This window comes from Lissotriton helveticus, chromosome 8 (genome assembly GCF_964261635.1).
Source record: "Lissotriton helveticus chromosome 8, aLisHel1.1, whole genome shotgun sequence".
Taxonomy (NCBI): Eukaryota; Metazoa; Chordata; class Amphibia; order Caudata; family Salamandridae; genus Lissotriton; species Lissotriton helveticus.
In genome coordinates this window covers 188,582,089-188,607,289 of record NC_136069.1, presented here as the reverse complement: position 1 = coordinate 188,607,289, position 25,201 = coordinate 188,582,089, and the positions used below count along the sequence as shown (strand labels likewise).

The following is a 25,201-nucleotide window of genomic DNA, read 5'->3' as shown; positions in this document are numbered from 1 at the left end:
GTTGCTAATGGCGCCGTTTCTCCGTGGCTAAGGTAAGCAATCAGGGCCCTCGCCCCTGTTCCACCATTGTGCCCCTTTGACGGCCCCCCAGGAGACCGCTTGGGGCTGGTTACTCCGCCCGGCTGCGGTCAATGGTGACTGCCCCCGTCGGGTCCAGCGGCTCTGCTTTTCCTGCCACCTTGTTTTTTAACACACGGCCCTGCCATACAGCCGGCCGCTCTCCCGACCAGAGGCACACTTGGTTGGCGCCGACGGGCACCGACGAGCAGAGTCGCGGACTGGGACTGGGACCCAGCCATACCGATCGGCACAGCCTGACGAGACGATACCCCTTGTGACCAACTGGTGATCCCGTCTCTTCCCATACTCCCCCTACCCATGAGCTGGGTCTTACTGTTTGTTCCCACTTTTCCTTCGCTGATTGTCTCTACAGGTTATTTCCTCTAGCGCACGCCCCACCTGAATCAGCTGCGCAGATCGAGACAGCTTTGACATTGGTAAGCCCCGACCACCGGCAAGCACCCGTGCTGACAGGCTTCCTGTTAAGCCCATATATATATTTTTCCCCTCTGGCGGACACTGGCTGTTCAATGCTTAATGTTAACGACCTATTTGTTTGACACAAGAGGCGCTATTACCATCATGTAACATACCTCTTGCAAAGATCAACATATTTTTAGTTGTTTTGTAACTGTTATGTCTTTTCTCACATGTTCCAAAGACTACATGTTCCAAAGATTTCTTGGGACCACTTTGTAACCGAGAGTCTCTCTCTCTCTCTCTCACTCGCCCTGCACAATCTTAACGGTCCCAGGACCGAGTGAATCACAGATGCCTGGGTGTTGCATTATTATTAATTTTTGGGATACTCCAAACGCTTAGATTCTGAGCAACTATTTACATACAATACTGATGTTTCCCGTTTTTATCCCTAGGTCTGACGGTGTGACAGTACTTTTGGCTAAACTCCGGTCATTGACCAACAAGGTTGTATAAACCATACTCCTGAGCTCTCCTAAAGGGCACTTATCAAGTATATGAGCACTTTTTTGGTCCTGAAGAATTGCCCCGTGTGGGCATGAAACATGTTGACCATGTTGGAGGGTTGAAATGAGGCCATACTAATGGTTACCCTGGGCCTCCATACCCCTCTTTTCACTTTTTAACAAAGTGGCTAGCCACACCAATAAAGTTTTCTTAGTGGACTACCCAACTTTTTTTAAACTCACATACTGCTCACTACTCCACCTGTTTTTTTGTACCTCACACACCAGAAAATCACGGCAAGGAACAAAAGAACTCCGACAAAGAGTAACACACGTTGTTACCCGTCAAGCATTGCAGCGCCGGCTTGACGCAGGAGCAGGAAGCCGATGATGCAAACAACATCATAAAGGGCTGAATGAGACATGTCATCCAGTCCTGTAGTTGTATGAGGTTTCTTAGTTCCGACAAGGGACCTGTTGGCTTCCCATACTTCCTTCTCCTTCACTACCCTCACTGAGAGAGAGACTCCTTTACAGGCTTTTATCTAGGGGAACATTGTACAATCTCATTTGTTACACAAGCTGAGACACTGTGACACTTAGGTAACTGAGATTGCTTCGTGGGTAACTTGTTCATGTTGGTGCCTCACACATCCCTCCTATTGGGCCAGGTCCCATGTGGACAGAGACCATCTCTAGTGCTTTGCAGCACTTTTAAGATGTTCTTGGAGTTTCTTGTTGCTCAAATGGGTGTAATTTCTGATATTTGTAGGTCTCCCTCATCTTCATTGATTGATTTTGCTTGTGAGAAAGTGTCACTCCTAGTCGTTGAAATGTCACTCATAATTACACTGACATTTTGACAATGTCACACGTAGCAATCTGAAACCTTGGCAGCTATGGTAAAGGCAGGGGACAACTTCCTATACACAGTCTCGAGGCACAAACTGGATTCCAGGGTCGGCCCTCCGGAAATTATACGCAAGTAAAGAGTGCAGCTTCTCGTAAGTTTGTTCACGGCTTCGGATATAAAAAACCGACATAAACGGACATCAAAGGTTCGGGCGCTTGAAGGCTCTCAAACACAAGAGGCTCCTATCTGGGCTTCTCGACAATCCATCCGGGCGTAAACACGGGAGTTCAGCTGTTCTCTGTAGGGATGCTACACATTAGGGCAACAATGACTCAGAGCAAACTGAATCAACCTCGGGCTGAAAATGACGGCACTCAAGAACCCAGCTTGCCATCCTTTGGTTTCCACCAAGGTACTCTAGATGACACTGATGAGATCCATCCTACATGACGAAGCAGGGTTTGTGCTTTATTAGAGGTTGCCATCTTAAATGCTGCCTTAAATTTCCTGGTTGAAGACCAGATGGAACATTATCAATGAGAACTAGAGATGGGCATTTTATCACTCTTGTCATCTTTATATGTCAAGGCACTTATTACCAACTAGACATAATAATTACATCCATTCATTCTGCACAGAGCCAGATCAGGAAATGTCCTCAGTGGTCTGTTTTGGAATCTGTAAGGCAGTAGGATGGCTTAGTGATACCAATATCTCCTGCTGAAAAGGGCAGTGATTAAAGAAAACAAGTTCAAATCTCGGCACGGATAACTTAGCCTTCAATCCTTTCGCAGGTCGGTAAATTGAGTATCACAAACTGGGTAATATTAACATGTAATTTAAATGTTTAAGGGCCCATTCTATTGTGGCCAGTAACTGTAGGGGCAAATACTAACCCCAGGTTATTGATTCCTGCTGTCATTTTCACCCAGTTACCAGCCATTCTGAATTATCTTGCCAAGAATGGGGAATAACATGCTGGACCCAAAGTTATTGGGTCCATTACTGCATGGGATTTCAGATTCTAGCCCCTTTCTGGGCATTTTTCCTTCAGCTTTCTCTAGGAAGAAAATGTACGTGGAAAAATATTAGGTTTTACCAGGTGCATCCCAGCTTCTGGGGAAGCTAGGAATCATGTGGAGTGGAGGGTTGTAGAGTGGCCTTGAGTGAAGTGGTCTAAACTACAGTGGTGTAGAATAAATTGGCGTAGAGTGCAGTGACTTAGAGTAGCTTAGAGTGCAGAGGCATAGAGTAGAACGGTGCAAAGTACATTGCAGTGGCGTAAAGTGCAATTTCATAGAGTGGAGTAGAATGGCGTAGAGTGAACTGGCATAGAGTGGAGTGGTGCAGGGTAGAGTGGAGTAGTGCATGGTAGAGTGCAGAGGTGTAGAGTGCAGTGGCGTAGAGTGCAGTGGTGGAGAGTGCAGTAGAGTGGCATAAGAATTGAGTGGTGCAGAGTAGAGTGCAGTCATGCAGAGTGTCAGAGTGCTGGGTCGTAGAGTGGTGCAGCCAGCAGTGACGTGGAGTACAGGGAAGCAGAGTAGAATAAAGTGACATAGAATGCAATGTTGTAGAGTGATGTAGTTTGCAGTGGTATAGAGCAGAATGCAGTAGAGTATAGCGGCGTAAAGTGTAGTGGTGCAAAGTTGTTAGCGTAGGTACAGTGGCATAGGGTGCATTGGTTTTGAGCAAAGTGGTATAGAGTGAATTGGCATAGACTGCAGTGGTTTAGAGTAGAGTGGTAAAGCATAGAGTATGGTGGCATAGAGTGGCGCATCGTAGAGTGCAGTGGCATAGAGTGAAGTGGCGCAGAGTGGAGTAGATTGTTTCAGAGTGGAGTGGTGCAGGGTAGAGTATATTGGTGCAGGGTAGAGTGCAGTGGCATTGAGTAGTGGCATTGATTGCAATGGCATAGAGTGGAGTGGTGCAGAGTGAAGTAAAGTGGGGCAGATTGGAGTAAAGTGGCATACAGTGCAGTAGAATAGATTGCAGTAGCGTAGAGTGAATTGCCATGGAATGCGGCAGGGTACAGTGAAGTAGTATAGGGTAGTGGCGTAGAGTGCAGTGTTACAGAGTGGAGTGGCGTAGAGTGCAGTGGTCCATAGTAGAGTGGAATAGAGTGCACTGACATAGAGTAGAGTGGTGCATAGTAGAGTAGATAGGTGGAGAGTGAAGTGGCATAGAGTGCGTTATTAGAGTCAATCAATCATAATTATAACGCGTGCTACTCACCAGTGAGGGTCTCAAGGCGATGGGGGGGATAGGGGCAGCTCCGGGATCAGTTGAAGAGCCAGGTGTTGAGGTCCTTCCTGAATGTGTGCAGGGTAGGGGATCGTTAGATGTTCACCGGGAGCTCGTTCAAGGTCTTGGCTGCGATGTAGGAGAAAGCTGTCCCGCCAGCTCTGTGTCTGCGGATGCAGGGGACCTCTGCTAGGGCAATGTCGGTGTAGCGGAGGTTCCTCTTGGGTACGTGGAAGGAGACTCTCTCGTTGAGGTATTTGGGTCCGATGTGTTTGAGGGATTTGTAGGTGTGGATGAGGAGCTTGAAGGTGACCCTCTTCTCGACGGGGAGCCAGTGGAGTTCTCATAGGTGTTGGGTCATCTGTTTGTGACATGGAGTTCCAAGGACGAGTCTGGCTGCGGTGTTCTGGATGATCTGGAGTCTGTGTACAAGAGTTCTGTTGATTTCGGCGTAAAGGGCATTAGCGTAGTACAGTTTGCTGGTGATGAGTGCGTGGGTGACGGTCCTTCTGCAGTCGGGGGATCAATTTGAAGGTCTTTCGGAGTATGCGCAGGCAGTTGAAGCTGGTGGAGGCGACAGCATTGATCTGGCCGGTCATGGAGAGGGAGGAGTCGAGAATGATGCTGAGGTTTCGTGCGTGGTCGGTGGTGTGGGTGGCTTCCCGAGGGTGGCGGTCCACCAGGTGTTGTCCCAGGCGGAGGTGGAGGGGCCGAGGATGAGGACCTCGGTTTTCTCTGAGTTGAGCTTCAGGCAACTGTCTTTCATCCAGGCTGCGACGTCCTTCATTCCTTTGTGGAAGCAGAGTCTGGTGTCCTCGGGGTTCTTTGTGAGCGAGAGGATAAGCGGAGTGTCGTTGGCGTAGGATACTGTGCTATAGAGTGCAGTGGTGCACAGTAGATTAGAATGGCATAGCATGCATTGGCATAGAGTGGCATAGAGGGGTAATGTGGTGTAGAGTGCATTGGCATAGAGTAGAGTGGTGCAGAGTAGAGTGGCGCAGAGTAGAGTGGTGCAGAGTAGAGTGTCAGAGTGCAGTGGTGTAGAGTAGAGTGGCGTAGAGTACATTGGTGTGGAGTGAGTGGCATACAGTGGTTCAGAGTAAAATGACGTAGCGGAGAGTAGATTGGCAAAGAGTGCAGCGACGTAGAGTGTCCTGGTTTTGAGTAAAGTGCTGTAGATGCACTGGCTTAGAGTGAAGTTGCATAGAGCGCAGAGGCATACAGTGCAGTAGCATAGAGTGGAGTGGTGTGAGATGGCATAGAGTGGAATGGTGCGGAATGGAATAGAGTATTGTAGAGGTATAGAGTAGATTATTCCAGACTAGAGTGAAGTGGCATAGAGTGCAGTGGTGTAGAGTAGAGTGTCATAGAGTGCAGTGGTACAGAGTAGGTTAGACTGGATTAGAGTTGATTGTGTAGAGTACAGTGGTGTGGAGTGGAGCGATGCAGATACAGTAGAGTAGAGTTCAGTAGTATAGAGAGGCACACAATAGAGTGACATAAAGTAGAGTGGCAGAGTGCAGTGTTGCAGAGTATACTATCATAGCGTGCAGTGGTGCATAGTCGAGTGGAGTGGACTGCCTTTGTGTAGAGTACAGTGGAAAAGATCAGAGTAGTGTAGAGTGCAGTGGTGCAGAGTAGAGTGGAATAGAGGGCAGTGGAATAGAGTATCTTGGCATAGACTGCATTGATTTTGGATAAAGTGGTGTAGAATGCATTGGCATAGAGTGCAGTGGTGCACACTTGAGTGGAGTGGTGTTGAATGCAGTGGTGCCAAGTGCGGTGGTGTAGAGTAGATTATTTCATAGTAGAGTGCAGTGGTGTATAGTGGAGTGGAGTAGTGGAGAGCAGAGTGCAGTAACATTGAGTGGTGCAGACTGGAGTGGGGTAACGTGGAGTATGGATGGTATGATAGTGTACTGCCATTACGGACAACACATCTTCAATTGAAATGACCATTACGTTTGCACTCCCATACAGTTTTACTGATAAAACGTATACAGTAGACAAGCAATGTGTGGAAATATCTTCACCTATTCTATTGATTTGATCGTCAGCACAGTTAATTTACAGACATTTACATTTTGAAGTATGCTAGAAAAAAATGTAAAGCCTTCCTCAGGCACTTCTCTAGAGGGATGACATGAACCAGAAGGGCCTAAAGCATAAAAAGCCAGCGATTAGAAAGCCAGTAAAATGTGAGTTACAAACCATAATGCCAATAGTACCCAACAGACAGAATGCATTACTAGGTCAACTTTCTGAAAGACCCCAAGATGTTGTCAGCTAACCAAACAGCTGCGATGTCTGGTAGCTGCGACCTAAAAATCATTATGAAAAAATGGACTTTCACTTTAAAGAGTCTTTAAGGATTGACACAGTTCAGAGGGGTATGCCATAACAAGGGGTTAATAAACAGAATGTTTATTCATGATGTTACTGATTGTACCATTTTTCAATTCTAGGGTGGCAGAACTGACTGGCTACGAGCCACAAGACCTCATCGAAAAAACCCTCTATCATCATGTGCACGGCTGTGACGTATTCCACATCAGATATGCCCATCACCTACGTAAGTAAGAAGTCATTCAATCCCTTCTGCAGTGATATTTTTCTCATAAGATCGATTGTCCTGGTGCTTTTCTACCTGGTGTATATGCTCTTTCTTAGCACATTGCCCTGAAAATTGCATTTGATGAAGATAGTGTCACAAAATTATTATTGTGTAATCTTTCACTTTCTCCAGTATTAGGGGTGTCTTTCATAGATTCACATGCTTGAATATCACCCGTCGTCAAAGTGGGAGTCCCACGGTACATAAAATAGCAGTAACATATGCATGTATACATGAAAAATATCATAAATAAAAAATATACATACATATAATGTAATAAATTGTAAATTCTAAAAGTACCATAGAACATAATAGGCCCATTGAAAAGCCTAAGGGAGAGCTCACTTTAGTAACATATTAGTGTCATTATGTGTTGGTCCACATTCCAGCCAATCAGGCTGTAGCCTCCTCTAGAACCTTCTCCTCAGAAGCTCAAGCCCTCAGATTTTCGTAGCACAAAGTAAGTCAAAAGTGCCTGAGGAGAAGAGAGCCTCTGAGGGGAGGATGGGAGGGTCGCATGTGAATCTATGAAAGACACCAATACTGGAGAACCACAGTTTACAGGTAAGTAACTTTTGTTCTTCTCCAGTATTAGGGGTGTCTTTCATAGATTCACATGCTTGAATAGAGTAGAAAGCAGTAAATCATCACATAAGTCATAAAGGTGACATACCAAGCAAATAAGGTAAACATATTAGACAATATGCAATAAATACCAAAACATTATTAGTAAAAAACCTTTATGACTGGAGGCGGGTAGCAACAGAGGCTCACCTTTATTGAAAAGATTCCGCAGTACCGCTTGACCTACTGCCGCATCCGTGGCGTCTGTTGATTGCAGGCAGAAGTGCTTAGGAAAAGTATGGCTGCTCGACCAAGTAGCAGCTCTGCAGATCTGTCGTAGGGGTACCCCCGCAAAAAGGGCAGCCGAAGTAGACACCGCTCTAGTTGAATGAGCACGAACTGGAGCAGGAAGGGGCTTCCCAGCCCGTTGGTGGCAAAAGGATATGGCAGAGGATATCCACCTGGTTATGGTCTGTTTGGTAACAGGTTGTCCTTTGCAAATTGGACCATATGCCACAAACAATTGATCTGACTTTCTGATATTTGCAGTTCGTTGAATGTAGAATTTGAGACAACGTTTCACATCTAATGAATGCAATGACCGCTCAGCTGGAGTTTACGGAGCAGGAAAGTAAGTTTTCAGGATTACAGGTTTGTTGAGATGAAAGTCACTGGGAACCTTCGGGATGAATTTAGGATTAGTTCGCAATGTCACAGCCTCATTGGAGAATTGCAGGAAAGGAGGCTGTATGGTAAACGCCTGGATGTCACTGACACGTCTTGAGGATGTCAAGGCGAGTAAGAGAGCAACTTTCCATGTGAGAAATTTTAGATTTGCAGAGTGAATAGGCTCAAATGGAGGTAGAAGTAGTTGAGACAAGACCAAATTTAAGCGCCAAGCAGGCGGAGGGCGACGGATAGGTGGAAACATCCTAAAAAGGCCCTTGTAAAATTGCTTAATGATCCTTGAGGAACATAGAGATGTGGAACCATCATGGCGGAAACGGGAAATCGCCGCCAGGAACACTTTAAGAGACGAGTGGGACAGTCCTGATTTTGCCAGGGATAAAAAGAAAGGCAAAATTTGTTCAGTTTTTGCAGTCATTGGGTCCAAATCTTTAGTGCGGCACCAGACACAGAAACGCTTCCACTTTAATTGGTAGGTTTTTATGGTGGAGGGAGCGCAAGCACGCGCTAACACCTCCCTGCAGTCCTTGTCGATATTTAAACGTGCAAATTCGTTGTACTCAGGTTCCAGGCATGGAGTTGGAGGTATGCCGGATCCGGGTGACAGATTTACCCTGCTGCATCGTGAGGAGGTGCAGTAGAGGATGAAGCGGTAACGGGTCGGACTGCGAGAAGAGGAGCAGGTCCGTGAACCATGGACGTCTTTAACAAAATGATGATTCGGGCCTTACCAGTTGAGAATATGGTCTCACAGGACCCTTTCTGACAGTAGCGTATGATAAATTGACAACCAGATGAATGGGATTCTTCTAATCGAATTTCTTTCTTAAAAAGTGGGATCAAGATAGATGTTGAAGTATGCTTGATTAAGATTTCCAAAGTTATTAGCTTACATGGCAATCACTGATAATTGTTGCACAAGCAGTAACATTTTTAAAAAACAATTTTGGAAACTCCCTCACTGTTTATGAAATCATTCTCAAGCACTCAGAAACCATTCAATCAATACGCTCTGCCGCGGGCTATAGTATCTAGTTCTGAAAACTTCAATAACAGGTTTCTACCCTCCTTGGATAGAATTGCCCATCCTAGCAGCCACACTCGAACCTCTCGACTGTGGTACCTTTCAGAAAAAGCAGTGGACAAAAATGTTTGCAATAATGTCAAACATCTCAGAGGCATTATTTAAGTCACCAAAGATTTGTATAAATGATCGTTTAAACAGCACAGTACACTATTCATGCTCCATGCTATTGTGGTCATTTTGGCAACATGTCCAACATTTCTGACAAGGTTTTCGACATTGCTAAAAACCTCTCTAATCCTGCATGCTGCTCCACCCTTCAAAGGTACACTTCTCAGAACTCTCATAAATCGTCGATAAAACAGATCTTATTGTGCAATCATTTACCTTGAGACCCTCCCGGGTGAGTAGTGCGCTATACAAATGGCATGATTGATTGATTGATTGATTGACCTTGCACAATCATCCCATGATCCCATCTCAATGCACTTTGGACTATTCAGAAGATAGATTCTCTTCTTCTCTACTAACCGATGCTATATCTGAAACCACCAACTGTTCTAAGCTGATGGCCATTATCTCGGGTTCCACCATGGACCACAGCTCTATGGGCACCACAGAAATGCCACTGAAGCAGTGATATCTTCTCAACCTGCTTTGTGCAGCCAATTTAAAGATTCAGCCTAACTCCTGCCTAACTGGAAGCTGGCATTAGTAATGCCCCATATATATTCTTTTAGGCAAACCTTGACACTTGGCTTTCCCAAGAGCACTTTAACTTGACATCCGGTTGGCTGTAGCCTTCTCTTGTTAGTGCTGGGATACCTCACTCAGGTCACTGCTGCGCTCTATAAATACACATTCATTCATTCAAAAAGCCTACAGCAAATCTCTTGATCTCACTACAGCCCGCATCGCTCCCGCCATTTCATGCCAGGCTTGTGGAAAGCGTGCTTAACAAGGAGCTCTCAACATTTGTTGCAGGCAGACCTTGGATCCAGCTCAGGCAGGAATGGAATTTACATCTGCCATTTGCACGAGTAATTCTGCTGCCTTTCCAGGGTGGGAAGGGGTCGAAGAGGAGTTGACCGGGGATGCCAAATTGCCCTGAGAAACTCCTTGCTGGAACGCTCACTCCCTAGTGACTGGGTGGGATTTACACACATGCCACAGTGCATCATTATGCAATAAAAAGTCACATAAGTAAAAGGCCTTATAGGTGGAAGGTCGCCTGTTGTGAATATCTGGCACTTACAAATCGAAGCACTTTTGCATGCAAGTCAGACCTACAATGATCCGTGTATCAGCGCCAAATGTTAAATCTATTTCTACAGCCTGTCAGAGAAAACACAAAATAGTTTTATTATTGTCCTGGAAAAAATCCTCTGAGCCACTCCTGAATAAGTGAACCAGGCTTTTACAGTGGAATATATTTTATTGTATTTCTCTGATGGCTCCATCTGGGCTCAGAAACCTAGTGAAAACCCGCAATGAGAAATAAATAAGAAATGGAGAAGGGGAGACTCCATAATGACGGCACATCACAAATGGGAAAAGCATGTGAATGATTTAAAAGTCTCTGTGAACTAGGACGGCTATTATTTTTAAGAACCCAAGGCGCATTGAGAAACGCCGGGGCAGTGAAAACCTGAAGAGTGGGAATATCAAGTGTTTGAAATTCACAAAACAGATGTGACGTGCACCATCTTTCCACCGCATGCAAATGAGGAAACACCTCTGCCCCTGCCAGTGATTAATTTGAGACGGTGGTGGTAGGTGGGGCCTCCGGTACTCATTTTTGGGGAACACCACCTATTTTTCCTCAGCAAAATTTAATCCAGAGCAGAGCGAGAAAAGCAAAAAATGGGGAAAGAAGGAGGAAGAGAAGGATGAAAAACAATGACAATAATAGAAAGCCGGGATGAAAAAAAACGTGTAAAAGTGAGATCAAGACCAGGGAGTGTCTGATGGTGGCTGTAGGCAGCAACATGTAGAATCAAGACTATGCTGCCTTGCTATGCAGCACCCCGAAGCACCAGCCTAGGTCTTATAAACTAAACCTTGTGCCCTAGCAGTTTTTTTTAATACAAATTAGGCACTGGCCCTGTGAGCTACAATACAGGCATGCACGCAGAGGCAAACAGGACTTTGAGAGGTCACTGGCAGTGAAGTATATATTTCATATCAAACTCTGAAGCCCATGATAGGCGCAGTGACATCATCCTGTTTCTTTCAACTTCAAAAAATGTAAAAAATCAGGAATTACTTCTCTGTCAAGGCCATCATACAGATCATAATTGCTCTAGTCCTGTCCCGAATTGATCATGCTAACTCTCTCTATCTGGGCCTTCCCAAAGGACTGAGTCAGAGGCTTTAGCTGGTCCAAAGCCAAGCTGCTAGACTAGTTTGGTGTCAGACTAGATTCTGTCACACCAAACCTCTGCTGGCAAAATTACACTGGCTTTCAGTTGTTCAGAGTACCCTTTTCAAACCTGAATGCATAATTTTCAAATCTCGAAATGGCAAAAGCCCAAATGCTGTGACCTCCAGAATCTAGAACTACATTCCTAAGCGCAGTCATAGATCAGCCTTTCAAAACCTACTTATGGTCCCCAAATTTAACAGGAATAGATTGGGTGGAACCAGGTTTGCTGTGCTTGCTCCCGGTGTTTGGAACTCCTTTCCCCTAACATCAGAGCCAGGACTTCTTACACTTAGTTAAAAACCTGGCCATTTAGACAGGCATATGTTTAGGATTGGTGTCTCTCATGCCTCTGCATTTCAGCAACAATAAATCAATGAGTAAGACTTAAGTTGTGGCACTCCTGTTAAAGTACTGAAAAACGTAGTACTTTTCTTCTGTATAAGTATTTTTGGGTGCAGGTGGGTACCGCCCTCTGATTTAGGACAAGACTGTCAAAACCACCCCAATAGCATTGTCTTAAACAAGAACAACGTCCCCACTTTGCAGTCCTGATTAGCGTAGTATTGTAATTCCGTAAAGTAATTCATATTCATACAGTCTTCACTACTTTGAAATGAAATTCTTCATTTATTTAGTTTGAAGGATTCATATTCATCATATTGTATTTACAAATCCCAATGCATTTCGGGACAAGCCAAGAGAAAAAAGTCTTGTGAATGTCGCAACATTTCTTGCAAAACTTTATTCCTTGTGACGTTTGCGTCCAAACTTATTTCACCAACAGTCACCCAGCTGCTAATTTCACTTTTTCCTTTGGGTTACGTTGTTTTTTATACGTCTATATGAAATACGTCATTTACGTATTGCCACTTAATCTTATGGGAGGCTGTATCTCTTGTATTACTGAATATTTGAATATTGGTTGTTGATTATACTGTAGGATTCCCACCCCTGACGAAGGGCTTGTCTCGAAGTGCATTGGGATTTGTAAATAATGCAAAGCTAATTCACTATCAGCGTGTGATGGTTCAACACAATGAATATGAGTCCTTCAAACTAAACAAATGAAGACTTTTATTTCCAAGTAGTGATGACTGATGAATATTAATTACTTTAAGGAATTACACTACTACGCTAATCAGGATTGCAGTGTGGGGACGTTGTTCTTGTTTAAGACAACGCTATTGGTGTGGTTATGTATTTCAGCGCCATGAAACCTTTTTGGTGAACGTGCGCTTTATAAATATAACATAACAATGAGTGTGCCCCAAATGGTGCCCCATGGGAGAAGCGCACTGGGGTGCCAGGAAGCCCCTAGAATCTAAGCACAGGCGAGCATAGTTGCATGTCACACCCACCTGCAGTGGGGACCCCAGTCCAATCTCTAAAGCGGTGGCACTCCTTCTGCTTTGAAAGATGGGCTGAGGAAAGCAAAAATGTGATGTGATTGCTGTAACACGTGGATTAGCCTTAACCACTAGTAATTATTCCGGGTCCCATTCCAGTCCATCATTTTATGCTTCTCTAGACAAATACTCTCTCATTGTAAATCAACGTTAGTCCTGTTCAGATAGGAACACTCCGGCCCGAACAGCCAGACCAGGTTCATTCCAAAAGGGAACACGAGGAACCCGGGACTGGTTTTGGCCTATTTAGACATCAGTGAGGTACAGCTTGATTCTTAAGGACCCAGCGTCCCTGTGCCTCCATGACTGGCTCAGACAACAATAGAGCGCCATTTTATATTATAAGGACCCAAACATCAAAAGGTGGTGGGCCCAATTCAAAGTGACATTCTTTTACTGTTAATGTAAGTGTGTTGCCGAAAATGCCTACATTTACACCTGCAGGACTACACAAGATTTCTGGCAGGCGTAAATGGGTTTACTAATCAGGATTGCTCCATCATAAGTGCGGACAAATCCTCTACAGTAAATCCCACCAAAGGAGTTGGATGTGTGCAGAATAAGCCAATTTTAGCAGGTAAAGCTTCTTGTGGCGGTTCATCAAACAGTGGATGCTGAGCCTAACTAAAGGCTGTACACGGTTGAGTTGGGTGGGACAGTGGCCAAGCGCTATCACTTGGCCAGGCTGCCTGCCCACAGCATACTGCGCACAACCATAGGTCGTGCCGAGCTGAGTTGGGTGAGAAGGGAGCTGGCTCATAAGCCAGTCCAGCAGAGGTTGCAGCGCATTGGCTAAGGCCGAGCGCAGCTGGTCTGATGCTGAGCCAAGAGACCTCACAGCATATAATATGTCTGGTTGGATAATATCCTTTCCTATGGGATCCTCCTTCCCACTCCTGGTGACCCCCTCAGTGAACATACTTTGACTGCCTACTCAATGCTCATTCATTTGGGGTTGCTCCTCAGCCTCCCCTTGATGAACTCTTCAAAGCGCATGATATATATATATTGAATATTGAACCTCCCAAGGGTGGCACCTTTCTCCTCTCAGCAGTATTTCACTTTTCCATTTTCAATATAGTTTCAACTGTGGAAAAGTTAGCACTCCGAAGCCAGTTGGTAAACCCATGCACAACATCTAGTCTCTCACATTCTCTTACACCCATGAGTACTGGCAGGTCAGACACTGTTCAATTCATTCATATGCTAGCATCTTATGCGCAAGCATTCTCTCTCTCACCTTTGTGGCACAATACATGTGAAGGAGCTTCGACAAAAGCTCAGTTTTTGTCCTAACATATGATGTAAAAACACCTGTATACAGTACATGACTGACACACACTCATGCAAGTCAGACTTACAATGATCCGTGTATTAGTGCCAAATGTTAAATCTATTTCTACAGCCTGTCAGCGAAAACATTTATTATTGTCCTAGAAAAAATCCTCTGAGCCACTCCTGAATAAATGAACCAGGCTTTTACAGTGGAATATATTTTATTGTATTTCTCTGATGGCTCCATCTGGGCTCAGAAACCTAGTGAAAACCCGCAATGAGAAATAAATAAGAAATGGAGAAGGAGAGACCTCTGACGTCACCGGATCCATAAGAGAGCCTCGTCGGCGTGATGACGTCAGTTCCCTTTTTTCCGCGCTGTCGACGCAAACATTTTTTGGGGATTCTCCGTGGTTTGCTACTTTGTGTTTGCTAGCTTGTATCCTGTTCTCTTTTGTTTCTTTTATCGAAGATGTCGTCGAGAAAATCAGGTATCAAGCTATGCAGGGAGTGCGGTGGACACATGTCCATAACAGATCCTCACGACGATTGCGTATGGTGTTTATCATCTTACCATGACGTCGAGGATTGCGTTTCCTGCAGGAAAATGAACCCGAAGGCTCTGAAAGAAAGGGAAGCCAAGCTGTTTATGGCGTAGATGTGTAAAGAAAAGAGAGGCCGGAGGAGATCCAGGTCCAGGTCTAGGTCGGGCTCGAAGTCGACGTCGGGTCATGCTTCAAAACCCAAGAAGCATAAGAAGAAGAAGAGGCACGGATCTCGACACCGTTCGGATAAGGAAGGAGCTCAGGCGTCGTCTTTGAAAGTCCATCGACATCGTGAGGACTATGTATCTCCTTCTCCATAGAAAGCGACTTCACCTGTGGCTTCACCGGTGCAGTCACCGGTGCCGATTCCTTCTCCATCTCCGGAGCATTCTCCAGCTCCGGTAGAAGAGGTACCAGAACCTGAAGGTCCATCGACTCCATTGGATCCACCGTCAGCGCCGGCAGGCCCGAGTCCGGTGATGCCTATGCCTGAGCGTATTCCAGGCGAGTACCCTCCTTTTCCTGGTCCAGGGCAAGACCCATTGCATTATCTTAATGCTATGTATGGTGTCTTTGCAAGGGCAATGTACCCCTCTGGTGCACCTTTGGGTCCCACGGGTCCTATGGCGTTCAATTTGGGGATTCCTCAAGCCTATGCTCAGGCTCCCTTTATGCCTTTTCTTCCTGCGGCTCCGTCCTGGCATTTCCCGGCGCCGAGGACGTCGACGCCGATTCCACCATCTCCGGTGCTGTCAGCTGGTCCTCGATCGTGCCCATGGATCCGGGTTCGATGCCGGTCCCGAATCCATCGGAGCCGTGTACGACTCTGTTGGTGCCGGCACCAAAGATAAGGTCAAGGCGGGAGGCACAAAGATTGTTGGAAGAACAGCAATATAGGGAGGATGAGATATAGGAAAGTGAGCTTTAGGAGTCAGAGGACTTTTTTGAGGACTTAAGAGTGGCAAATGGTCTGGATTCATCACCAGAATGGCAACTCTCTCCTCCTTTGGAGGTTCCCTCTAAGGATGTGGCTCCCTACCACACTGTGATACGTAAGGCTGCTGATCTTTTAGGTTTACAACTCCCTACAGCGGAATTTAAATCCAACATTCTGACAGAGGTACTCCATTCTCCATCTGCAGTCATAGAACCATTACTACCATTCAATGACGCCATCACTGAACCGGTTATGGAGGTTTGGCAAAAGCCCTTTTCGGCTCCGGCAGTCTCAAGATATGTTGCCAGGAGATACAGGACGGCTCCAGGAGATCCAGAGTTTTTATCCTCTCATCCCTCACCTGAGAGTCTAATTATCCAAGCTGCCTGCTTAAAGAAATCGGCTGGTGCTTTGCCACAGACTCCGGGTGACAGAGAGTCAAAGAGACTGGATCAGGCTGCTAAAAAGGTGTTCTCTTCAGTGTCTATGGCACTTAAGTCCACCAATGCTACTTGCCTTTTGGGCAGGTACATTCATGCCTTAATGGATTCTGCTAAACTGCTGGCTCCAAAGTTATCGGAGGAGGATAGAAAGAACTTTTAGGAGGTCTTGTCTGACATACAGGCTGCTGCAAGACAGGTGATCTAGAGTGGTATTGATTCTGCGGACTCTGTAGCCAGGATAATGGGGTCTTCAGTGGCATCTAGGAGGAGTGCCTGGCTTAAGTCTTCCGAGTTCTCTCAGGATGTACAGGCGACTCTTTTGGATCACCCGTTTGATGGGTCTGGACTTTTTGGAAAGAAGGCGGATGCTGCTTTGGAAAGATTCGAGGAAAGCGAGGCTACAGCCAAGTCCTTGGGTCTGCAGGCTCAGCCTAGGTGTTCCTTCTATAGGAAGTACAGAGGCTTTGGGAGGTCATCCTTTCAGACCTACAAACAGCCCCAGCAGCAGCAGAAGCAGAACGCCCTATATAAGTCATATAGGGGCAGAAACAGAGGTCGCGCACGAGGTCGTCAGCCCTCCTCCTCTTCCTCCTCCTCTACCTCTCCTCCTCTTACCACAGCAAAGCAGCCCTAGATCCACCATTCTGGATCATGTTGGTCCTGTGGGGGTTCGGCTTACTCATTTTGTGCAAGATTTGGAATCAGTCACTACAGACCTTTGGGTTCTCAATTTTGTGGAGAATGGGTATGCCCTTCCCTTTCAGGAATTCCCTCCAAATTACCCTCCTTGCCAAGGAGCTTGCTCGGCGGACCACCTTCTTCTACTGCAGGAGGAAGTCTTAACGTTGTTGAAAAAAGGTGCGATAGAGGTGGTTCCAGAGCAGGAGAGGGGTCAGGGATGCTACTCCCGGTATTTCCTGATACCCGCGAAGGATGGCAGGTTAAGTCCAATCCTGGATCTCAGGATCTTGAATCTTTTTCTGAAGCAAGAGAAGTTCAAGATGCTCACCCTAGTGCAGGTCCTTCAAGCACTGCAGCAAGAGGACTAGATGGTGTCGATCGACTTGCAGGACGCATATTTTCATATCCCGATCCTGAAGTCGCACAGGAAGTATCTCCGTTTCACGGTGGGGTCACAACATTATCAGTTTGCGGTTCTCCCGTTTGGACTTACTACTGCACCTCGAGTCTTCACCAAGGTGATGGCAGTGGTGGCAGCCCATCTCAGAAGATTGGGGATTTCAGTTTTCCCCTATCTGGACGACTGGTTGCTCAAAGCAGAGAAGGTGCTTCATCATTTGCAAGTGACAAATCAGCTGTTGTACAAATTGGGTTTTTCGATAAACGTGCCGAAGTCTCACCTGGTGCCCTTTCAGCACAACCTGTTTATAGGGGCGGTACTGGACACTACTGTCTGTCGAGCATTCCCTCCTTCTCAAAGGATACTCGACATTCAGGAAATGATTCCTTTGTTTTGCAATGGAGCGCTCGTTCCAGTCCTGAAGGTCCTTCGCCTGCTCGGTCTGTTTGCTTCCTGCATTCTGTTGGTCAACTATGTACGCTGTCACATGAGGGCGCTCCAGTGGTGCCTCCGCAGGCAGTGGTATCAACACTACGGAGATCTCAGGGAGTCAATCAGGATCTCCAGAGAAGCTGCTGCGGATCTGTCTTGGTGGAGCGTGGAGGGCAATCTGTCTCAAGGAAAGCCCTTTCATCTTCCTCCATCGGTGGCCATAGTGATAACGGATGCCTCCACCCTAGGGTGGGGTGCTCATCTGGGGTATCTGGAGATCAAGAGTCTTTGGTTTCCAGAGGAAAGGTTGCTCCACATCAACCTTTTGGAGTTATGGATGATACGTTTAGCGCTCAAGGCCTTCCTCCCTTCCCTTCGCGGTCAGTCGGTACAAGTCCTGACGGACAACACTACCGCGATGTGGTATGTCAACAAGCAGGGAGGAGTGGGGTCACATTGTCTTTGCAGAGAGGTTCTGCGTCTCTGGTCAGGACCATCAGATTTGTCTGATGGCAAATCACCTGGCCGGAGTTCTGAACGTGCATGCAGGCAGTCTTAGCCGGCAATTCTCTGCCGACCACGAGTGGAGGCTTCATCCGGAGGTGGTCCGTCACGTCTTTTGGAAGTGGGGAACTCCTCGGGTGGACCTATTTGCCACTCACAAGAATGCTCACTGCCCGTCATTCTGCAGTCTCCTGTTTCCAATGCAGGGGACTTTGGGGGACGTGTTTCAGTTGAGATGGGACGCACATCTCCTTTACGCGTTTCCTCCCATACCCTTGATTCCTCGGGTTCTGAGGAAGATTCGCCAAGACAGGGCCCAAGTCATATTGATCGCCCCGGATTGGCCAAGAAGACTGTGGTACACAGATCTTCTCCACCGCTCCTCGTGCCCTCCGCTCCGTCTCCCTCTCAGGGCAGACCTCCTCTCGCAGTCGCAAGGGCAGGTTCTACACCCCCACCTCCAGAGCTTACACCTTCATGCCTGGAGATTGAACGGGGCAATCTGAATTCTTTCTCTCTTCCTTCTGACTTGGTGGACGTTATTTCGTCCACCAGACGTCTCTCCACCAAGTCTATTTATTCTTATAGGTGGTCCAAATGTGTCCTTTGGTGTGAGGAGAAGTCTATTAACCCTTTGAGGGCTCGCTTATCCGACATTCTTCAGTTTGCTCGGTCTCTGGCCCAGCAGGGTTTTGCTGTGGCTACTGTGAAAGGTTATTTATCGGGTTTGTCGGCATTCCTTTGTTTGCCGGATCAGCCTATTGTATTGCGTTTCATTAAGGGCCTTACCAACAAATTTCGGCCTACTCCATTTATTGTGCCTCAATGGGATTTAAATCGGGTCTTAACCTACTTGATGGTTTCTCCTTTTAAACCCTTGCACAAGTGTCCCTTGAGACTACTGTCTTTCAAGAGTGATTTTCTTGTTGCAATTACCTCGGCAAGCTTCAAGCTCTGAGTTCAAAATCCCCATTCTTGACCATTCATGCTGAAAGTTTGGTACTCAGGACCAGGGTTGCTTTTCTGCCAAAGGTGGTAACTCCCTTCCATCTGGGTCAGTCCATTACCCTTCCTACCTTCTATCCTCCGCCTCACCCTTCCAAGGAGGAGGAGCGGCTTCACCGTCTGGACCCTAAGAGGGCGGTGAGCTTTTACCTCGATAGGACTAAAGACTATCGTGTGGACGACTAGCTCTTTGTGGGTTTTGCTGGCTGCAGGAAAGGAAGAGCGGTGCACAAGCGCACACTTTCCAGATGGATTATCTTGTGCATCAAGATCTTTTACTCCTTGGCTGGTAAGGAACCTTCAGATGGTATAAGAGGTCACTCTACTAGAGCAAAGTCTTCTACATCTGCTTTGTCTAGAGGTGTTCCTGTAGAGGACATTTGTAGAGCGGCAACTTCGGCCTCCCTCCACACTTTCGCGAAGCATTACTGCTTAGATTTCGAAGTGAGGAGGGATGGTCACTTTGCGCGCTCTGTCCTACAGGATTTCCTGGTATAAAAGAGTGGACACCCTCCTCAGGGAGTGGGGACTGCTGTGGGATTCTATTCACAAGGTGAGGAATCCACTGGCAGATGTATCCATCAGAAGAACAAGTTACTTACCTTCGGTAACGCTTTTTCTGGTGGATGCAGTATCTGCCTGTGGATTCCTCACTGACCCACCCGCCTCCCCGTTGTCCACTCTTTTATACCTGCAAAGTGTTTTATTTTATTTTATGATTATATTTTTCAATGGAAATGTTTAACTGTTTTTTCTTTTTGCATTGCATTCACACTATGTGTGTTGGTTTGAATACTGTGTACTGTGTATACTGTACCTATTTATGTCGGTCCGTCCGTGTGCCTTGGGGGCACGGGAAAAAGGGCGGAACTGACGTCATCACGCCAACGAGGCTCTCTTATGGATCCGGTGACGTCAACGAGGTCGCGGGCGGAGCCGTGCCTCTGTGATGTTGTCCATGACCTAGACCACGTAGAGAGCTACAAAAATGTTCCAAATGGTGCTGGCGCAGGGGGATATTTACAAGGTGAGGAATCCACAGGCAGATACTGTATCCACCAGAAAAAGCATTACCAAGGTAAGTAACTTGTTCTTTAAGTCAGTCTCCCATATCCCCGTCCATGTTGCTTAATATGACCTTACACCCACCCCCTTTCATGTTGCTTTTTTTACTCAATCACCCTTCTCTCTACTGTATGCTACTGCACTCTAGGCCACAACACTCTACTGTGCGCCACTGCACTCTACACCACTCTATGCCATGCACTGTATCCCAATATACTCTACTCTGCACCACTGCATTCTATGCCACTCTAACCTACTCTGCACCACTGTACTCTGTGCCACTACACTGCACTCTACTCTGCAACACTGTACGCCACTGCACTCTATGCCACTGCTCTCTATGCCACTGCACTCTACTGTGCACCACACTACTGTTCTCTGAATCACTCTTCTGTACGTTACTGCACTCTACGCCACTGCACTCTACTCTGCACCACTCTATGCCTCTACACTGTATTCTACTATACTCCACACCACTTTATGCCACTGTACTATATACCAATGTGCTCTACTCTGCACCATTGCACTCTACACTCAGCAATCTACTGTGCACCTCTGTCCTTTACTCTATGCCTCTGCATTCTACTCCACTGCACTTTACGTCACTGCACCCCATATCTGCTCCACTTCACACCACTGCACTGTACACCGCACTGTGCTCTACTCTACACCACTGCACTCTACACCACTTCACTCTATGCCACTCTACTCCACTGCATTCTACTCTGCACCACTCTGTGTCACTGCACTGTACTTTGCACCACTCTATGTCACTCTATCACCACTGTACTCTAATCTGCACCACTCTGTGCAACTTTACTCTATGTCACTATGCTCTAATGTGCCCCACTCTGTGCCACTGTACTCTAAGCCATTGTGCTCTACTCTGCACCACTCTATTCTGTGTCACTGCTCTCTGCGCACTTCACTCTACATCACTCTACTTTACACCACTATGTGCCACTGTACTCCGCACCACTGTACTCTACATCACTGCTCTCTACTCCACTCTTCACCACTCTACTCTATGCTACTGCACAAAGCATGACTTCACTCTAGGCCACTGTACTCTGCATCACCATATTGTGCACCACTCTAAATCACTGCACTCTATGCCAATCTACTCCACTTTGCACCACTCTACTCTATGTCACTGCACTCCATGCCACTGCGCTGTGCACCACTCTAGTATATGCCAGTGCACTTTGACACACCAGGCATGGAGTGGCATGTGTACTCCATGCCACTCCACTCTATGCCCCTCCATGCTTCTCTCCCCAATGCCACACCACTCTATTCTATGCCACGCCACTCCACACAATGCCACTGTACTCTATGCCACTCTACTCTATCCCACTCTACTCTACGCTGCTCTACTCCACACTACTCTACGCCACGTGATTCTACTATACTCCACACCACTCCACTGTATGCCCCTCTAGTCAACGCCACTCTACACCACACCACTCTACTCTATGCAAACCCACTTTGTGCTACTCTACGCCATTCCACTCCACTCCAAGCAACTCTACACCACTCCACTCTATGCTACTCCACACCACACCATGCCATTCCACTTCGCTCTACTCTACTCCAGGCCGCTGTACAACTTGGCTAAAAGACATCAGCAAAGCCAATAGCTCTCACTTAGGCGAAACACTTTGGCTTTTCCCAAAGCGCACGAATGCCTTCAGTTCTTTCTACAGGGGTTTTTTCATAGAGTCTCCTCCATCACATGTGGTGGGAGAGCAGTGTCTTGGTAGTAGCCTGCTGATCTGCCACCTCTTAAGAGGAGGTCCCGCCGATATTTGAAGGATGCAATGGGGGAACAATGGTAGTCTCCACCGTAAAGGGAACTCCAAGCTCGGTAGGTGGACCATCGAAGGTGGGAGACCGAAAATCAGCCATCCTGGGGCAGAAGACCACTTAACAACCCTGCACACTATATCGGACCCCGAGTCCTTATTGACATGAGGAATAGGATGATTTGGTTTAATGTTTTAGCTGTGCTTCACTCTATTAAATGGTAAAAAGACTAACTCTAAGGTGGTCTCCTCCTCAAACACAGGTGGCTCATAGGAACCGTCATTATGACGCATCATCTAGTTGAGTATATGGCTTGAAGTGAAGTGAAAAGGTTAATGGTTGTGCATTTTAATCAGGTGAAGCCACTTTTATTTAAAAAATGACAATTTCAGAAAGGTACAGCGTGAAAGTAAAATATAATTGAATATTGCGATACAATATGGTCTCATTGCATACCTATAGGTGCAATGTGTCTTATGTGTATTGTCAACAAGTATATTATTAAATAATATAGATCAAAATTATATATGTGTTTTGGAAAACAATGTATTTCTCTTGGAAGAGTAACCATTTCCGGTGTATTTTAAACTCTATTTCCAGTGTTGGTGAAAGGTCAAGTCACCACCAAATACTACAGGCTGCTGTCCAAGCACGGCGGCTGGGTGTGGGTGCAAAGCTACGCCACCATCGTGCACAACAGCCGCTCCTCCAGGCCTCACTGCATTGTGAGTGTCAATTATGTCCTGACGTAAGTATGACGTACCTGACGGCGCCATATTGCTTTCCCATAGATGTTAATGTGGAACCATATTCATGTGTTGTATGTACCACATACTATGAAATTCTCCTACAGCGCCCATATATCTTTAAAGTTAAAGATAATTTAACTTTAAACATGGCGACGACCTGGCATATGAACGTCGCAAAAGCAGCACCTGCCAGACTACCTCCGTCTCTTTAAGATTTAGAAAACGAGTCATTCTGTGACACCTTCTGCCAATCTCGGTTTATTGTCTCGACAGTGTGCATTCTGGGACTTATAGTTTTAATGTTCAGAGCATTTGTTGTGCATGAGCTAGGTTACATGGCAGTTATGAGGCCCGCAACAATAGACATGGGGCCATATGTATAATAGTTCAGTTTTGCGAATTCTAAATAGCGATTTTTAAGGAATCGCTATTTAGAATTCGCAAAACAGTATGTATGTAAAAAATCGCATTTTTATAGCGATTCCTTAACATTCCTAATTTGCAATTAGCAAATTGCTAATCGCAAATTACCCATTCATTTCTATGGGCCAGGAGGCCCATAGGAATGAAGGGGAAATTTGCGATTAGCAATTTGCTAATCGCAAATTAGGAATATTTTCAAGGGTGCAGGGGTGTCTCAAGAACACCCTGCTGCACCCCTGAAAATGACATGTGGGGGCATATGGCACACATACATGCCCTAAGGGCATGTATGAGCGCCATATGGCACCTTTGGTTTTTTTGAAAATAGCTTTTATTAAAGAATTCGCAACTTACCACCAACTAGAAGTTGGTGGTAATTTGCGAATCCTTATCGGCATTTTTTAAATATTTTTTCTTTGATACATTGCATTTAAGGAATCGCAAAATTTGCGATTCCTTAAGTGCAATCGCAAAATAAGGAATAGCAAATTTTGCGATTCCTTATTTTGTAGCAAAAACGTTACATACATACCATTTAGCAAATTAGCATTCGCAATGGCCGAAATTCGGCGAATTTCGGCCTTTGCGAATGCTAATTAGCTTGATACATATGGCCCATGCACAAGAAGCTGTCTTTCATCCCATGATGCAATCTGCTCTATTTCGTAACCATGTACGTACTGTATTCTGTAAGCTTTAAAACCTTTTTCTTCAAAAATAAGTTTTTTTGCTCTTGGAGGTTTTCTCATGCCAAATGCAACACATCAGTGGATTAAAGCGCCCACTGCAGGGATCTGTGTTTGACGTCATAGTTATAGGTTTACATCCCAGCTGGTCTAATCACCCTGACGTGGTAGGGAAGAGGACTGGTTTTCACTGAATGTTTAGTCATTGACCATAATTTTTGGATTTAAAATGGTCCATCATGCATCCCAGTGAAGGCAAACTAAAGAGCAAATAGAAAGACAGTGAGACTAAAATACTTTCCCTGGATGACCAGGTGATGGACTATGTCTCAAGACAATGGCTAAAGAGTCCTAAGTTTAAGAAGCCAATGGCTGAAATAGGGCAGTCACAACCCTACTATATGTGCACCTCATGTATTTTTTTTTTTAAAGATCTTGGCTTATGCAGGACCAAAAATGGTGCATCATGTTGTCCTTCCTCTTCACAGAGATATTGAGTACAAGGAACTTCAACTCTCGCTGGACCAGGTCACTGGCTCCAAGAGTCAGTTTTTATGCAGATCCTCACTTCCTACCTCACAAGAAACACGAAAGCCAATGAAACCCAAAAGCAGCAAAGGGAAAACGAAGCCAAGGACAACGCCATACCCGCAGGTAATGGTTGCCTTACACCTCATGATTGACTGGAGTGGATTATTCAGCATGCAGCAGGTGGCGGGAGCAGTCAATTGACAAGGATATCAACTGAACTCAAAATCTTTGCTCAGAATTAGCTTCAGTTTTATAGCACATTATTAGCAGCTTTAACTGTTCTCAAGAGCAATATGGATCTTGAGTCAAGCAACAGGCCATATGTATTAACCAAGAAATAGGCAATGTTCTCTAAGTATTACAGCATAACTATTGACATGGTTACTTGTAAATGTAAATTGGTCTTTTGCAACCGTAAACCTATGTACACATACATCAGTTTGGTGTAATATTACACTGGAGTACATCTGCTCCCATAGGTAGAGAATGGGTGTCCCTGGTGAAAATGCCTAAGTTACACCTCCAAACTAGCGAATTTGTTGATACAAACATTTGCAACGCCCAATTGCACCCTAGATTTAATCAGAGCTTTAATCTTGTCACTGTGAGAAGTAAATCCCTTTCTGTGAAAGGAATGGGGGGGGGGGGCACTCACAGAATTAGTGGGAGTATAGAAGATGGAATTATGCCCGTCAGAAGAGAAAAAAAAAGCTAGCCTGTTTAAATGCACTTTTGCAAAGCATTTACACATCCATAAATATACACCACGTGCATTTATGCTTGTGTGAAAATGTATGCATAGGAATAGCAGCAAATTTTGCAGTTTCATCTCAATCGTACTCGAATTGTTAGAGAATTTGCAAAAATGTGCATGTTATAGCATAGATGTAAATTTAGTTGCCGATTCGCATATTTTGTA

The 25,201-nt window shown here is 45.8% G+C and overlaps 1 protein-coding gene across 4 annotated transcripts in view; it reads left to right on the top strand.

The window, feature by feature from the left end:
• The window catches only part of SIM2 (SIM bHLH transcription factor 2), a 453,956-nt gene that overhangs the window by 410,950 nt on the left and 17,805 nt on the right, over positions 1 to 25,201 (top strand). For all 4 annotated transcript variants that reach the window (XM_078655937.1, XM_078655940.1, XM_078655939.1 and 1 more), the window contains 3 exons: positions 6,546 to 6,652; positions 22,494 to 22,641; positions 24,240 to 24,405. In XM_078655937.1, the coding sequence (XP_078512063.1) occupies positions 6,546 to 6,652; positions 22,494 to 22,641; positions 24,240 to 24,405 (421 nt within the window). The remainder of the gene's footprint in view (positions 1 to 6,545; positions 6,653 to 22,493; positions 22,642 to 24,239; positions 24,406 to 25,201) is intronic.